We start from the raw sequence: 17,023 nt of genomic DNA on the forward strand, positions 1-17,023 counted from the left end.
TACATAATATAGTACTTATACCTCCTAATATACCACTGTCTCTAATGAAGAAAGGATTTAATCTGATAGGAAAATATCAATTTATTAATACCTTTATCTTCTTCGGAAAGGAATCTGTTGAGCTTTCACCTTCTTCTCCTGGACCATCTGATGCTGTATCAAATCCTTGGCTTTGTGTAAGACAGACACCTTGACTCCAATCTGATCCAGAGTCTAAAATAAATAAAAAAATTTAGTACAAATAAAAGCATTATAAATTTTATTTATTTAAATGACAAGAGGGGAGGAGCCAAGATGGCGGAGGAGAAGCACAACCTTCCCGCAGCAGCACCAACTTCCACCTTCCCCAATCCATGTAAAAAGGGGACTCTAAACAAACTTTGGAGCTGCAGAACCCACAAAATGACACAGAGAAGCTATCCCTGAGGACAGCCCGGCAGGCAGGCAGGAATCCAGCACAGCATGCTGGGAGCCGAGCCCAGCCCCACACCTAGGCTTTAGCCCCAGGGCGGGCCTGACCAGCCGCCAGCCAGAAGGACTCCAGATCAGCAGCAGCTGTGGCCGTTTCCAGATTTATTAACACATAGATGTGAAGGACAAAGTGAGAGGTCAGTGCAGTCTGGACTTTGGGACCAGTAAGTGGGAGTGCATGGCTTTTACCCCTGGGGCGAGAAGCCGCTGAGACCCCAGCACAGCCAGCCAGTGCCACGTGGTGGCTTCAGCTCCTGGCTTGCAGAGTGTAGGGGGACCAAGCACCAGTCTGAGGGGTAATCGCTCTTGCTTTAACCTGCTTGGATCTGGATTGCAGTCTAGGGTGGAGGTCCTGGGGTGTGCGTCCAGCTTGCCAGAGCGTGAGGAGACCTCAGAGAGGGCACCCATCTAATACCTCCAGCAGCTGAGAAAACCCCAGCATTTGGGACGAAAGCTCCCCTGTCTGGTGGCAGAGTCCTACTGTGGCAAAAAGCCCAAAAGTCAAGTAATTGAGTGGCAAAATGTGCAGGCAAAGGAAACAAAGCAGACACAAGATTCCAACATTACATTCCTATTTTGGGGACAAAAAGGAGCAAAGCATGGAACAGGAGGAAAACAGTGAAGTCAGAACTCCTGCACCAAAAGCTTCAAAGGAAAATACAAGCTGGTTACAGGCCATAGAGGACCTTAAGAAGCAGATAAGAGAAGTGGAGGAAAAATTGGGAAGAGAAATGAGAACAATGCAGAACAATTATGAAATGAGAGTCAACAGCCTGACTGAGGAAAATAATACCTTAAAAAACATACTGACTCAAATGGCATAGGAGGCTCAACAAGGCAATGAGGAGAAGAATGCCTTAAAAAGCCAAATTTGCCAGATGGAAAAAGAATCTCAAAAGCTCACTGAGGAGAATCATAGCTTCAGAATTAGACTGGAGCAAATGGAAGCTAATGACTTTATGAGAAATCAAGATGCTGTTAAACAGATCCAAATAAATGAAAGAATAGAAGGCAATGTGAAATATCTCATGGGAAAAACCACTGACCTGGAAAACAGATCCAGGAGAGATAATTTAAAAATTATTGGACTACCTGAAAGCCATGACCAAAGTAAGAACCTAGAAATCATCCTCCAGGAAGTTCTCAAAGAAAACTGCCCTGATGTTTTAGTACCAGAGGGCAAAACAGAGGTTGAAAGAATCCATCGATCACCTCTTGAAAAAGATCCCAAAAAGAAAACTCCTAGGAATATTTTAGCCAGGTTCCAGAATTCCCAGATTATGGAGAGAATATTACAAGCAGCCAGGAAGAAACAATTTGAATATTGTGGAAACACAATCAGGATAACCCAGGATCTGGCAGCTTCTACACTGAGGGATCGAAGGGCTTGGAATATGATATTCCGGAGGGCACAGGAGCTGGGATTAAAACCAAGAGTCACCTACCCAGCAAAACTGAGTATCATGTTTCAGGGGAAAATATGGTCATTCAGTGGAATAGAGGACTTTCAAGCATTCTTGCTGAAAAATCCAGAGTTGAATAGAAAATTTGACATTCAGATACAAGAAGCAAGAGAAGCACGAGAAGGTAAACAGGGAAAAGAAATCATAAGGAACCTATCAAAGTTGAACTATTAACATTCCTACATGGAAAAATACTTATGAAACTTTTCTCAGTAGTTGAAGGGATTAGAAATATATACATATGTCTATATATGAGGGTATATACATATGTATGAGGGCATATGAATACATATGTGAATGTGTGTATATATGTTTACAGGTATACATAGATAGAGGGCACAGGACCAATTTAACAAGAAGGGATGATACTTAAAAGGTGAAATTAAGAGGTGAGAGGAATATAATGAGAGGAGATGGGGGAGAGACAGACTGGGGTAAACTATCTCATACAGAAGAGGCAAGGGAAAATGGTTACAATGGAGGGGAAGAATAGGAAGGCAAAATAGGGTCAACCTTATTCCCACTGAATTTGGCTTGAGGAAGGAATGAAATACACACTAAATAGGGTATTTCACCCTCCAGGAGAGTAGGGGGGGAAGGGGAGGAGAGAGGAAATGATGGAAGGGAGGGCAGGCTGGGGGGGAGGGAAGTTGGAAGCACCCACTTTTGAAAAGGGATGGGATCAAAGTAGAGAATAGAACAAGTGGGAGGTGGGATAGGAGGGGGGGAAATATAGTCAGTCTTTTACAATATATCTACTATGTTATTGTTTTGCATTAGCCACATATGTACAACCTATACTGAACTGCTTATCTTCCCAGTAAGGGTGGGTGACAAGGAAGGAAGGGAATGAATCTGGAATTGAAAGTTTTAAAATCAAATATTCAAATATATATATATGTATATGTGTGTGCATGTATATATATATAAATGTATACATATATACTATTATTAATACCATCTTACATGTTATTGGGAAATAAGATGTACAGGCACTGAGGCATACAGATCCCCTGGAAAAGTAGAAAGGGGTATGGGAGAAAATATGTGAGAGAGCAGATTGGAGGAGGGGATATCCTGTGGGACTGCTTTTTGGGGGCTGTGGATAGGGGAAAAATGGGGAGAAAATTTGTAACTCAAAATCTGGTGGAAATGAATGATGTAAATCAGAAGTTAATAAAGCATTAAAAAAATAAATGACAAAAATGAAAGGAATTTTTTCACATAACAGCCACATAACATATTTGGAATGTGCTATTGTGGAAAATATAAAAAAATAAAATTCTATCATGACTTACCACTAGAACACATTTCTCTACTTTGATAAGAGTCAGAGTGTGTTGATCCAGGGACTGAAACTCCCTATATTGGACAGAACAAAAGCATTTTAAACAAGAGTTATTACTGTCTTGCCCAATAAATGATAAAAATAACAATTGGTATGTGCATATGTATATATGTAAATTTAAAAAAATCTATCATTATTGCTGTAAGGTTTACAAAGTGCCTTTCATTTAGTCTTTCATATGACTCACAACTACCCTGTCAAGCAGGTTCTATTATTATCAGTATTTGACAGATGAGGAAACTGAGGCAGAGATATGTTTAGTGACTGGTCCAGGGCCACACTGCTAGAGAGGTCTGAGGCATGATGTGAACTGAGGCCTTTGTCACTCCAAGTCCAGCCCTCTCCCCAATGCTCTTGGTTCTTCTCTGATACTATCAGGAATCCATCTCTGTCCCTTTTTATGATAAATGAAACAACGGTTACCTTTTAGCTTCTTACCCATTTCAATCTCTTCCTTACTGAAACATTAAAGAGCTAACATGGGTACTGGAGAATGTCTGGTGTAAAGCTCTGCCCTTCATGACTACAGCGGCCGCTAAGCTAGCACTTAAAAAGGCCTGTACCTCTTTGGCTTGGAGGCGTTGGATCACTGCCTTCAGAGCACCACACTCCTCTGTCAATAAGTGCACAGCCATAAACTGTTCCCTCTTCAAGTTCTCAGTCTCTGTGATATGCCTGGCTTCCATATCCAAGATCTCAGCAGCGTGTAATTCTTGCATTTGGTCAATCTTTTCAGTGAACTGTCTTACTATTTTAGTGACATCTTCTGATGAAGAGGTGCTCTGCAAATCACTTTGGATCCCTGTGTTTTTAACAGGAGCTTGTGAGGTCTGATTGCCACTACTGACCTGGAGGATTTTATCTGTCTGAGATGAGGAGTTTTTACCAGGAAAGTGAGAATCTCTTTCAGCAAGAATCTGTCCAAAGTCACACAAAGACTTTGTGCTTTCTAATTCTGTGTGTTCACCTTCTTTTTTTGAATATTCAAGTTTTTTTTCAGCTTCCATGAGCTGGTGCTTAATTTGGCCTAGTGCTTCCTGAAGCGCCCCACTGGTTCCTCTTACCTAAAATAGGAAGAATGGGGTAAGAGACCTTTGTGATGCAATTTTTCAGCAACAAATACAAGATAGTTGGAAAAATTTTTACAATGAAGAGTTTTAATAAATCATGATGATATAAACTGACCTTTACCAAGATAAAAGAAATCACGACCGCTTTGTAGAAGTACATAAATTAGAGACTAGATATCAGAAACCAAGTCCCGTACTCACAGATGCCCTTTGTCTGGCATGTTTATTCTTTCACATCTGCCTGTACCACTGCAAATGATATGAAGCCCACGTGTGATGATGATGATGGTGAGCACCTATGCAGCACTTTAAGGAAACACATTAGCTTATCTGAAACCTGCAACAATTCCACAAGGCAGATGCTAGTATTGTTATCCCCACTTTACAGATGAGGAATCGCTGAGGGTCACAGAGCCAGTCAGTGGCTGAAGCAGGATGGAAACCTAGGTCTTCAGGGACTATCTCCGCTGTGCTACTGAGTCACCTGGGTATCTCACTATCAAGTGGTTATATAGGCTTCCTTCCTCTAGCAAAGGAGAATTCCACGAAATCCAGACCAAAAAGGTAACAGTAAAGAGAGTCAGAATAAACAAAATTTCTGTTATTTTGTGTAACTTCCATCTGCTTTCTACTTGGTCATATAGTCCAACTGGAGAAAGCCTGTTAGAATAGGCAATTAGGGATCATGCTGCTGATACTAGTATTTCTTGATGCTTTTATGCTTTTTCTCTAGTTTGTCAGGTCCTTGGCTGCCTTAATGATGGCAAGCTTAGCAAAAAGACTTCCCTACTTTCACTTGTCTTAGTGGATCTCGAATGGACAATATCATGAATATAGTACTACGCAAAAATGAAATACAGTGGAATTATATGAAAACATTAAAAAAAACCCACTGAAATGACTTTGGTAAATAGTAAGACATTTCTCAAACCATGGAATGTCTTCAGACAACTCTAAGAGAAAGAAAATTTTCAAGGAACCCAGTCTTGGGAAAGGGTTATTATTAATACACCGGAGAGAATAAAACACATTATCATAACTGCTTGAAAGACTGATCAATCTGAAAGCAGGGACTCCCAGGACCAGAGGAGGAGCTCAAAGGACCCTCAAGTCCAGCCTTCCATTTTCCAGGTGAGGAAGTCCAGGAAGGTGAAGGCACTTTTCCTAAGCCATATTATTAATCAAGGCAGGGTGTGAACCCTGATTTCAGAGCCAGTGTTCTTTCCTCTAGACCAAGAGAATCTCCACATCCTCACAGAGATTCACACTTGTGAGTTTAGGGAAAAATTTACCATGTGGGTACCCACCAATTGGTCATGAGTCTACTTTCCCAGAGGGAAACTGTATCTGAATGAAGTCTTGATATAAAAAATGCAACAATAAGAATCAACTGGGAGTTTTAACTATGATAAGATAAAATCCCTTGACTTATACTAAATATTCCAAAGCTATGATACTTTTCCTGCCACTCATATATTAGCAGGTTACTAATAAAATCTATTTTGAAATACAATACGATGAAATATTATATCTATCAGCTAGAAAAATTAATTATGAAGTAAAATGATGCATATTAGTAATGTTTATCAATGGGAATAGAAGATGTATAGCTCTTTGTTTGTCCATACCCTTTCAAATTCTACTGCCACCTATTTCCTGCCTGAGCCAATGACTTCCTCCATTTTTATTTCATGATATGGTCTTCCAAGGGAACAGAAAACAGGGAAGCATGGAAGATAAGCTTCTAAGTCTAGTCCCCCTAGGGTCTAGGGTATGAAGAGGCAGGATTAACAGATAGAGAAGGGGAGACTATCCTTCTTACTTTACCCCATTCCCAATTGTTCCTACTTGCCCATCCTCGGGGCTAAAGAATGTCTAGAATCTAACACACTGATTCATCCTTCCCCTAAATCTCCATTTACATTCTAGTTTCTATGTAAACAAGCTAGTTGGAGTCTCTTATCCATCATTTCCCACCTGGCTGATTTCCTAGACTTCACGATTTCTAGAAACTCCTCATTCTTCCAGATGAAATCTACTCTGAAATGCATACCTCCTCAGTCCCCTCTGCCCCTGGGGTCACACCTTCCTACTAACTGGAGACAGTGGAGACTAGACATTGGAGTGTGTTCCTGACCCTCCATCATACACACATATGGGTTCTATGACCTTGAATAAGTTACAATTCCCTCACTGCCCTAGGCAGCTCTAAGACTCCGAGTCTCAGAATGGCTGACTGACAGTGTGCAGTAGTGGAGAGTTTCCTAACCTAGAGCTCCCTGTACCAACGAAATTGAAGGTCTGAGATAACAATATATTTACAATTCAGGTAAATTAGAAGTTAAATGACCTTTTGTGGGGTGTCTACTCTGAGAGTCTAACAATTGTATTTAATGTGTCAATGCAAAAATGCATTTCGAGTGCTAAATAGTTACATTTGTAAAAGGTTTTTACACATATAATTTTACCTGAGCACAATGAGGTTTGTCTGACCATGACTCTCCCATCCCACTCAATAAACTCCCAGGGGTTCCCTCTTGACTCCAGGAACAAATACAATACCATATGGTGTTCCAAGCCTGTCTTTCCCCCTATACTTTGCCCTTTGTCCCTCACACTGGCTCCCGCTGCCCCACACACATATTCTTTACTCTTCTCTGGGCATTTCCTCTGGCTGTCCCTCATGCCTGGAATGGCCTTCCTCTTCCTCTGGGCTTCCCTGACCTCTTTTCAGTATCAGCTAAAATCCCACCTTCCTGATACCCTCTCATGTTAATGCCTTGCCCCTATGGATTATTTCCAATTTATCCTTCACATGGCTTGTCTGTATCTAGTTGTCTGTTTATTGTTCCCCTGCTCCACCAAATGAAGCTGTGAGAGCTCCTGGGGAGTAAGGGATGTTTTCTGCCTTTCTTTGTAACTCTGGAACTTAGCAAACAGCCTGGTACAACTGACTGACTGAATGACTGACAACAGCCCTGAAAGGAAGGTACAACTGGGGCTGTTTGCACATGCTAGGAAGCATCAGAGATGGAATGGTAACCTGAGTCTTCCTGACTCCTGTTCCAGCTCTCTGTCCACTACAACACACCTTCTGTGCCCCTGTCAAAGTTGGAGAACGTTTGGAGTTGAGAAAGGAAAATTCCGTATCTTATTTTTGGTCATGTTGCAATGACCCAATCACTACAAAATTTTTCACACAATGGAAATATCATAAATTGTTCACTAATTCTAATCATAATAAAATTGTAGTTTTAGAGCTTGAAGGGACTTTAGGAACAACATATTATAAAGATAATGCACTTTATAGACTGCTTTAAGGTGTGCTTTCGTTACACTAGCTATGAGAAGGCAATTATATAATAATAACAAATAAATAATATTACCTATTATTTGACAGATGAGTAGCTGACTGCATCTGACTAGGGACTCAAATGCAGGTCTTCTAACTCTAGGACCCATGGTCTTTTTACGGTTCAGAGAAAAAGAATATACAGTGTATATTGTGAAACATACACTAGACTAGTTAAATATATATTTTTTTAAAGCAATCGGGGTTAAGTAACTTGCTCAAGGTTACACGGCCAGTTATTTCTGGGTGTGGTGCTGAGTATCTGAGCCCGGATTTGATCCAGGTCATCCCAACACTGGAGCCGGTGCTCTTACTCGCTGAGCCACCTGGCCACCCCTAAGCAATTGGGGTTAAGTAACTTGCTCAAGGTTACACGGCCAGGTGTTTCTGGGTGGGTGCTAAGTGTCTGAGCCCGGGATTCGATCTCCAGGTCTTCTCAACACTGGAGCCGGTGCTCTTACTCGCTGTGCTATCTGGCCGCCCTGACTAGTTAAATTTTAATAAAGCTTAATACGATTACCAATCAATATTAGAAAGATCACTAGATGCGGGAGCCAAGAGACCTGCATTTGAGTTTTGCCAGTTTTCTCCTCTGTAAAATGAGTGAGGAGGTTGAACAGGAAGATCTTGGCAGGTCTTTTTCTGCTCTAAAATGCTTTGTGATTGATTCTATGATTTTAAAGTAAGAGTAGTTTTTTGGGTAAGTCATCAAGTCTGAACTGACCTTAGTCATTCCTTTGTCTTCCCCTTCCTCTTCCTTCTCTGCCTCCTCCAGGTTCTTCTCAAGGTCTTTTTCCAAAGTAGTTTTCTCTGCATCTTCTGTTGGTTCCTTCTCTTTCATTTCAGCCACATGGCCTTGCTGTTGGGACATTACAGCAGCTAGTCCTGATGGCCTGGATGCTGGCTCTTCATGGTGCTTGGCTGAAGCTGCTTGTTTTGGCTGCCATGACCCCACATACTCCTGCACGGCTCTGAGCTGGGCCTGACTCACAATGAGAGCGGCCACCTGCTCTTGGAGTGCTTCCTGGAGGTTGCTGATCTCCCTCTGGAGCACTTCCCTTTCGGCCTGGCCCTGCTCTTTCTCACCCTCCATGTGCTGACAGCACTGTGTAAGCTCTGCCTCCTTCTCCTGAAGCTCCCTGAGCACCAGCCCCGCATCGCTGACAGAGGCTCTGCTCTTGTCTTCCAGGGGCTGGAGGCGAGCTTGGTTCTCCAGGGGCTCGAAAGTTGCCACCAAGTCCCCAGGTCGGTGTTTGTAGTCATCCTCCCTTATGCCCTTGGCACTGCCAGTCTGTACCCAGTCCCGCTTTTCTTCCTTCAAGACGTTCAGTTCTTCTTCCAGACGATTCATGTGGAAATGAGTCTCCTCAAGGGCAGTCTGGGCAAGGCCCACCTCTTCATGTGCTCTCTCCACCTGCTGCTCCAAAGCCAGTTTTTCAGCTTTTAGAGTATCCAGCTGCTGTTTCAGACTGTCAGACTCCTCTGGGAGAGAAGGAAAGTCCACCGGTGTCTTCTGTTCAATACTTGACAATTCCTGTTGAAGTTTTTCAATTACATCATTGAGCTGTTCTATTTCTTCTTCACTATTTTTCTTTATACGTTCTTGGTCACTCTTAAGACACTCTAGCTGAGACTCCAGATATTGTATCAATTGATTTTTTTCTTCAATAACCTACAAGTTAATGAAAAAATTTTTATTGCCCACCAAAAGGTACAATTTACATTCCATCCATTTCATGATTTAAATTTTTTTTGCTTTTTTTAGAGGGGGGAAGGCAGGGCAATTGGGGTTAAGTGACTTGCCCAAGGTCACATGGCTAGTAAGTGTTAAGTGTCTGAGGCTGGATTTGAACTCAGGTGCTCCTGGCTCCAGGGCCGGTGGTCTATTCACTGCACCATCTAGCCCCCCCCCCCCATTTCATGTTATTTTGGACCAAAGTTGGGTACTCAAAAAATTCTGAATTTCTTGACTATATCATATCCTGTTGATTTCAATATAGACTACCTCCTTATTTATTACATCAAAAATTGGAATCACATAGAAAGTATCACCAAATCCAATATAATTTGATTAAATGTAGTTAAAATCTCCAAAATAAACTCAGCTAAGAAATTATATTCCCAAACAGAATACAAACTCCTTGAGGGTAGGGTCTACTGTATTGCTGTTTTACTATTACCTGAACCTAACCCAGTTATCATATATGTGTGTGTGTGTGTGTGTATACAACATATAAAAATGGCATATAAAATGGTATACCTTATTTTTAATAAAATTTTTATTTTATTTTCCCCCCAATTACATGTGAAAACTATTTTTAACACTGGTTGGTTTTTTTTAAGTTTTGAGTTTCAAATTCTAACCCTACTTTCTCCCTTTCCCCCCACCCTAAGACAGTAAGTAATCTGATACAGGTTATATATGTGTAATCATGCAAAACATTTACATGTTAGTCATACTGTGAGAGAAAACTTGGAAAGAAAGAGAGGGAGGAAGGAAGGAAGAAAGAAAAATAGTATGCTTCAGTCTGTATTCAGACTTCATCAATTCTTTCTCTGGAGGCAGATAAGATTTTTTTATTCATATTTTTGTCATATTAGATAGTCCTTCAGGACTATCTAGGATCACTGTATTACTGAGAATAGTTAAATCATTCATAGTTGTTCATTGTACAATACTGCTGTTACTATGTACATTGTTCTCCTGGTTCTGTTCACTTCACTTTGCATCAGTTCACGTAAATCTTTCCAGGTTTTTCTGCAATTAGTCTGCTTGTCATTTCTCATAGCACAATCATATACCACAACTTGTTCAGCTATTCCCCAATTGATGGACATACCCTCAATTTTCAATTCTGAGTCCCCACAAAAAAAGAGGTGCTATAGATATTTTTGTGCAAACACGTTCATCTCCTCTTTTAAAAAAAATTTCTTTGGGATACAGACCTGGTAGTGGCATTGCTGGCTCAAAGGGTATGTACAGTTTTATAGCCTTTTGGGTGTAGTTCCAAATTGCTCTCCAGAATGGTTAGATCAGTTCACAACCAACAGTGCATTAGTGTCGCAGTTTTCCCACATCCCTTCCAACATGTATAATTTTTCTTTTTTGTCATATTAGCCAATCTGATGGGTATGAGGTGGTACATCAGAATTGCTTTAATTTGCATTTCTCTATTCAATAGCGATTTAGAGCATATTTTCATATGATTATAAACAGCTTTGATTTTTTGGTCTGAAAATTGCCTGTTCATATCCTTTGACCCTTTATCAACTGGGGAATGACTTATATTTTTTATAAATTTTATATATTTTTTATAAATTTATAAACTTATAAAATTTCCCTATATATTTGAGAAATGAGGTCATTACCAGAGATACTTGCAGTAAAAATTTTTCTCCCAGTTTTCTGATTTCTTTCTAATTTTGGTTGCATTGGTTTTGTTTGTGCAAAAACTTTTTAATTTTATATAATCAAAATAATTCATTTTACATTTTTAAATGTTCTCTATATCTTGTTTGGTCCAAAATTCTTCTCTTATCCATATGTTTGACACATAAATGCTGCTATGCTATCCTAATTTGCTTATGGTTATCACTCTTTATCTCTAGATCATGTACCCATTTTGACCTTGGTGTATATGTTGTGAGATATTGGTCTGTACCTAGTTTCTGCCATACTGTTTTCCAGTTTTTGCCAAAAATGAATTGTTGTCCCAAAATCTTGAATCTTTTGAGTTTATCAAACACCAAATTACTATTATCATTTACTAAAATGTATTGTGTACCTAATCTATTTCACTGATCTACGGTGCTATTTCTTAGCCAGTACCAGAGTGTTTCAATGATTACGGCTTTATAACACAGTATGAGATCTGGTATAGCTAGGTCTCCTTCCAGATAAATTTTATTATTTTTTTTCTAGCTCTATAAAATAATCGTTGGTAGTTTGTTTGGTATGGCACTGAGTAAGTAGATTAATTTGGCAGAACTGTCATTTTTATTATATCTGGTGGGGCTATCCATGAGCAATTGATATTTTTCCAATTGTTTAGATCTGATTTTATTTGTGTGAGAAGTGTTTTGTAATTGTGTTTATATAGTTCCTGGGTTTGTTTAGGCAGGCAGACTCCCAAATACTTTATAATGTCTACAGTTATTTTGAATGAACTTTCTCTTTCTATCTTTTGCTGCTGAACTTTGTTGGTAATATATAGAAATGCTGAGAATTTATGTAAATTTATTTTATACCTGTAACTCTGTTAAAGTTGTTAATTATTTCAAGTAGTTTTTTAGTTGATTCTCTAAGTATACCATCATCATAATAAGCAAAGAGTGATAGTTTTGTTTCCTCACTACCTATTCTAATTCCTTCAATTTCTTTTTCTTTTCTCATTCACATGATATTTAAAAAATGTTTGCTGAACTGAATTTTAAATATTAACTGCTGAAGTAAAAACAGTATGCAAAAGATGGCACCAATAGCTAAGCCCATACTTAACTGTGGTATGCAGGTATATTTCATAATTCTTTTCCAAATGGCTCTAATTACTCTTCAAAGTTAATCATCTATATATTTATTACATATAAACATAATAATATTAGGTGATGCTTCTACACTGTGATTATCTTCATTTTACAGATGAGGAAATTAAGGCTCAGTGAGATTAAATGACTTGCCCAGGATCAAAGCTCTTAAATATCTCAGGCCAGACTCTAACCTGGGTCTTCCTGACTCCAAGTTCACTACAATATGCTATCATCAATAATCTCAAATAGACATTTTCATTATAGATTAACATGGCACACATATACATGTGCCTATAATGTGTGGATGTGTGTGTGTATTCATTAGAATTCCACAAAGAAACATGAGATACCCATACAATAAGAAATGTTAGAATGTTGCAATGATCAGGGGTGGGTGGGTGGGGGAAACAGAGATAATGATTTTTATATACTAAATGCTTTTTCGTTTAAGTAAAATTTGAATAAATGTGGAAGCCAAAAGGAAATGAAAATGTATTAGGGATTCTAGGAGCCTAGAAAATAAGAAACATTTGAACTCTACTTAATATCACTGTGTATGAAACCTCAATATTTCTGCTATTTATAATTCTAGCTCTAGAATTTATTTCAGGTATCAGTTAATTTAAGATAACTATACCTTGTTATCTGTTGTAACTTCAAGCTGCTGTTGAAGTTTTGTAATTTGGTCATTGAGTCTACCAATTTTTAATTCCTTCTCCTGTATCATCTGGGTAAATTTCCCAAATAGTTGATGATGGTCCTTTGTAGATATATCTTCAAATTCTTGTACAGCAAAACCTAGTCTTTCCATTTCATCCTGTTAACGAATAATAAAACACGATGGCTGGGATTATAGTGGCATTTTCTGAATGCTCTTCCAACTAAAGATTATATAAATTAGAATGTCAAAATGCACAACAAAAACTATTGAAAAAATAATGATAATGATAGGTCACATTTCTAAAATGTCTTCAGTTTTAAAAAGCATTTAACAACGATTCTGTGAGGCTGGTATATTGCCATGCCCATTACAGATGAAATGGAGGCTTCTTGGCCCCTGATCACACAGCTGCTAAGTGTCACAGCCAGAATCTGAACCCTTGTATCTTTACTCCAAATCTAACATTCTTTCCAGTGTATGATGCTGCCATCCCACACTCCTCCTGCTCAAATGGGTGCTTACTTGATTTAAAAAACTAATTTAGTAAATGCCTTCTTAACCACTTTGTACCTACATAATTTTCATGTGCAATATAAAGTGTTTTAACTGTAATGGATCCACATTTGTGTTTCCAAGTTATAGTTCAGTTGAACAAAAAAAACCCAAAAAGAAACATTTGCCTCCAATAATTACCTTGAACAATCTATTCTCTTGCTCGAGTTCTTCAAGGCGCGTAGTAGACTCCTTCTTCTGTATTTCTAACTGCATGTGTAGTTGCTGAACTTCCTCATTTTTATTTTCCAGCTCTTCTCTAAACTGCTCTAATTGTTCTTCTAAGTTTGTAATCTACACATTCAAAATAACAAACAGAAATAGAAGAAAGGAGTTCTTTTTACATGTTTATTTCCCAAAAGATCCTGTGGAAAAGAGGTACCGCTACCTGTTCAGAATTATATTTTCTGTTTAGACTGACTGGGTTCTAAGAAACCAATAGAATAAGAGGGCTGGACTAGATGGTCTGTGAGATCCCTCCTAGTTCTAATACTCTGCAATTCTAAAGGTTTTTTATGGTCAATTAAACTACATCACTGTAGTTTTCAGACATATCTGGTGCAGAGATAATTTTAAAAAAGAAATTACAAAATGACTCTCCTATTGTATTACAAACTAAGCAGTTTTAAGCTAGTGAGTCTAGAGCAGATAAATTATATCACTGGCACCTCATGACCTTGTGACATAGGTGCTATCATTTCCTCATTTTTGCAAATTTGAAAACCGAGGCTGAGTGGTATAATATTTGGTCCTCAGAACAATCCCTGAAGAAGGGTAGGGCATGTATGATTCCCTTATCACAGATAATGAAACCGAGTTACCCAGAGGTTAGATGACTTCCCCAAGTCACACAGACAGAGGGTAGCAAAACTCAGACTGAAACCCCTGCCTTTTGGCCCCCAGGGCCAGTACTCTCTCCACTGTGCTACACATCCCATTGCTGACAGATGAATCTTCCTAAAGCCAATCTGTTCAAAAGCCTGAATGGACCACAGAACAAGGTCCAAATTCCTATCGGGGTTTTCACAACCCTCAATGACATGATTTGTCTCCCAATAGTTCCCTTCTTCTCCAACCTGTGCTCCAACCAGACCAGATGACTCAGTATCTTCTTCCTGTGCCTCTGCTTAGCTCTCTCCTCTGTTTGGGATCCTCTTTCTCCCTCTACCTACCTGTCAAAATCCTGCCTGTTCTTTCATGCCAAACAATCAGGGAACAAGTACTGAATAAATGCCTGCTATGTGTTAGGCCCTTGGAATACAAATACCATGACTGAAGTAAACCCTTCTCACGAGTTTAAATGCCACGGCCTCAATGAAGTCATTCTTGATACCAGCAGACATTAGCCCTCCACTGGCACTTTCTATCTCTTTTATGAGACTGATAACTTTTTATAGTATATTATAGCTCTTAGTGTAAGTGTCTTGCTGTGCTTAAAAGGCCATATATTTTCTGAGAGGTAAAAGCCACAGTGAATGTTTACAGAATATCAGAACTGTCAAGGAGGTTAGGAATCACCTTGTCTCATCTCCTTATTTTACAGATGAGAAAATGAAGCTGGGAGAAAAAAGACTGACTATCTGGTAAGGGACAGAGCCAGGAGCCAAGCCCAAGCTATGTGCCCCTTGGGCGACTTTACAGAAATTCAGCAAACATTTATTAAGCACTTCTACACTGAATAGGATGCCATATTAGGTGCTGCAATTATATCTTATTTGTCACTATAGCCCCTGTGATTTCTAGCACAATTACTTTGCAAATAATACGAGCTGAATAAATATTTGCTTAATTCAATTTAGAATTGAAATAAAGCTCCTTAGCACCCACCCAGAAACACCTGGCCGTGTAACCTTGAGCAAGTTACTTAACCCCAATTGCTTAGGGGCGGCCAGGTGGCACAGTGAGTAAAAGCACCGGCTCCAGTGTCAGGATGACTTGGGGATCAAATCCGGGCTCAGATACTTAGCACCACACCCAGAAATAACTGGCTGTGTAACCTTGAGCAAGTTACTTAACCCCGATTGCTTTAAAAAAAAAAAAAAGAAAAGAAATAAAGCTCCTTCTGTGATAAGGGATAAGACTCTGATTGCATATTTTAAAATTTTAATGAGCTGAAACACACTTTAAGTGCTATACAAAAATATAACTACATGATAGTTTAGAAAACTACCAGTAAGATTACACAGGAAAAATAAGCATAATTCAGATTTTAATCTCTAACAGGAAAGAGATATAAATTTTTATTGCTTTCTTACTATGATTTTGACTTCTACTCTAGAATGCATAAATTATTAGTACTTTAATGGTCAAAATTCAGGCCACCAGAGAACACAGCCTATCCCCTAAAATGAGGTCAAAGGTCAGAAACTGAAAGCTACAAGGGCCTTCAGAGATCATCTAATTCAACTTTCTCATTTTGCAAATGAGCCAAAGTGCTCATCAAGGTGAAAGGACTTGCCCAAAGTCACAGAGGTAAGTGGAAGAGCTGGAATGGTATCTCAGGTCATTTACTTCATATCTAGCTCTCTTTCTGCCACATAAGGAGTTTCTTCTGAAGGGCAGCCAGAGGTCTGCGTACTACTCCTTCTCTAACCTGGCCCCAGGATCAAGTGGCTTGCAACTTGGAATTTGGATTACTGAACAGAGGCTACATGGACAGACAGTGCAAGTACAACAGGCAGGACTGCACCATCCTTTCCTGTCTTCCCCAGGGAGGAGGTGACCCACCTAAGCCTCACTCCTTTCCCAGCAGCCTCACCATGAATAGCTGAAGGGTAGCTGAGTGCCCTCTAGTATCACTTATTTATTTTGGGCTTCATCTCCCTATTAACCATTTTTGTTCCCCCCTTTCCTGAGGGATCACATTCTTCTCCACAGAGAAAGCAGAAGAAACTTTGTCATCTCTAATCACCCCAGCTACTCTAAGCAGGGGTACACTTCTTTTATCTGACTCTTTTTTCTAATACAACTGAAAAAATAAAAAGAACCCATAGCCAAACAGCCTTTTTTTTCCTTCAAAAAGCTAAGTCAGCCTCTCAGATTACTCTGAGTTTTAGTGGTTCTCATAATATTTTCATAGCATCTCTTTCTGATTGGCTTTCTTCTAAGTTATTTCTAATTTACTTGGGATTATCAGAGTCCCAATATCAGAATAAATATCAATGTTGAATTTTTAGATATCAGCTTTACTTTATCCCAAGTGGCATTTCTCTTGCCCTGCCTTCCCCCTCCAAAAAAACCAAATAAATAAATAAATAAAGCAAGTTCAGAGAAAACAAATACTAATTTAAAAATATCACAATTTCTAAGCAAAACCTATTGCTGCACAGTGATGTACCTTTAAGAAGGAAAATTAAAGTCTTTTTAGCTAACATGCAGTAGCATTTTAGAGAAGAAAATTTTATCATCAACTGATACTTTTTGATTTTTTTTTTGGAGGGGGAAGGTAGGGCAATTGGGGTTAAGTGACTTGCCCAAGGTCACACAACTAGTTTTTTGTGTTAAGTGTCTGAGGCCACATTTGAACTAAGGTCCTTCTGACTCCAGGGCCAGTGCTCTATTCACTGCACCACTTAGCTG

At 39.2% G+C, this 17,023-nt stretch overlaps 1 protein-coding gene across 10 annotated transcripts in view; it reads right to left on the reverse strand.

Annotated features, from left to right (window-relative positions):
- AKAP9 (A-kinase anchoring protein 9) overlaps positions 1-17,023 on the reverse strand; it is a 192,806-nt gene that overhangs the window by 25,336 nt on the left and 150,447 nt on the right. For 9 of the 10 annotated variants that reach the window (XM_069086173.1, XM_069086172.1, XM_069086176.1 and 6 more), the window contains 6 exons: positions 13,586-13,738; positions 12,869-13,048; positions 8,429-9,376; positions 3,846-4,346; positions 3,233-3,296; positions 92-213 (listed from right to left, as the gene is read on the reverse strand). In XM_069086173.1, coding sequence (XP_068942274.1) covers positions 92-213; positions 3,233-3,296; positions 3,846-4,346; positions 8,429-9,376; positions 12,869-13,048; positions 13,586-13,738 — 1,968 coding nt within the window. The remainder of the gene's footprint in view (positions 1-91; positions 214-3,232; positions 3,297-3,845; positions 4,347-8,428; positions 9,377-12,868; positions 13,049-13,585; positions 13,739-17,023) is intronic. The other variant, XM_069086174.1, reaches the window with a different exon arrangement.

Source organism: Petaurus breviceps, unplaced genomic scaffold (genome assembly GCF_028583685.1).
Source record: "Petaurus breviceps papuanus isolate PSGF00001 unplaced genomic scaffold, PetGlider_PUasm1.0 178, whole genome shotgun sequence".
NCBI lineage: Eukaryota > Metazoa > Chordata > Mammalia > Diprotodontia > Petauridae > Petaurus > Petaurus breviceps.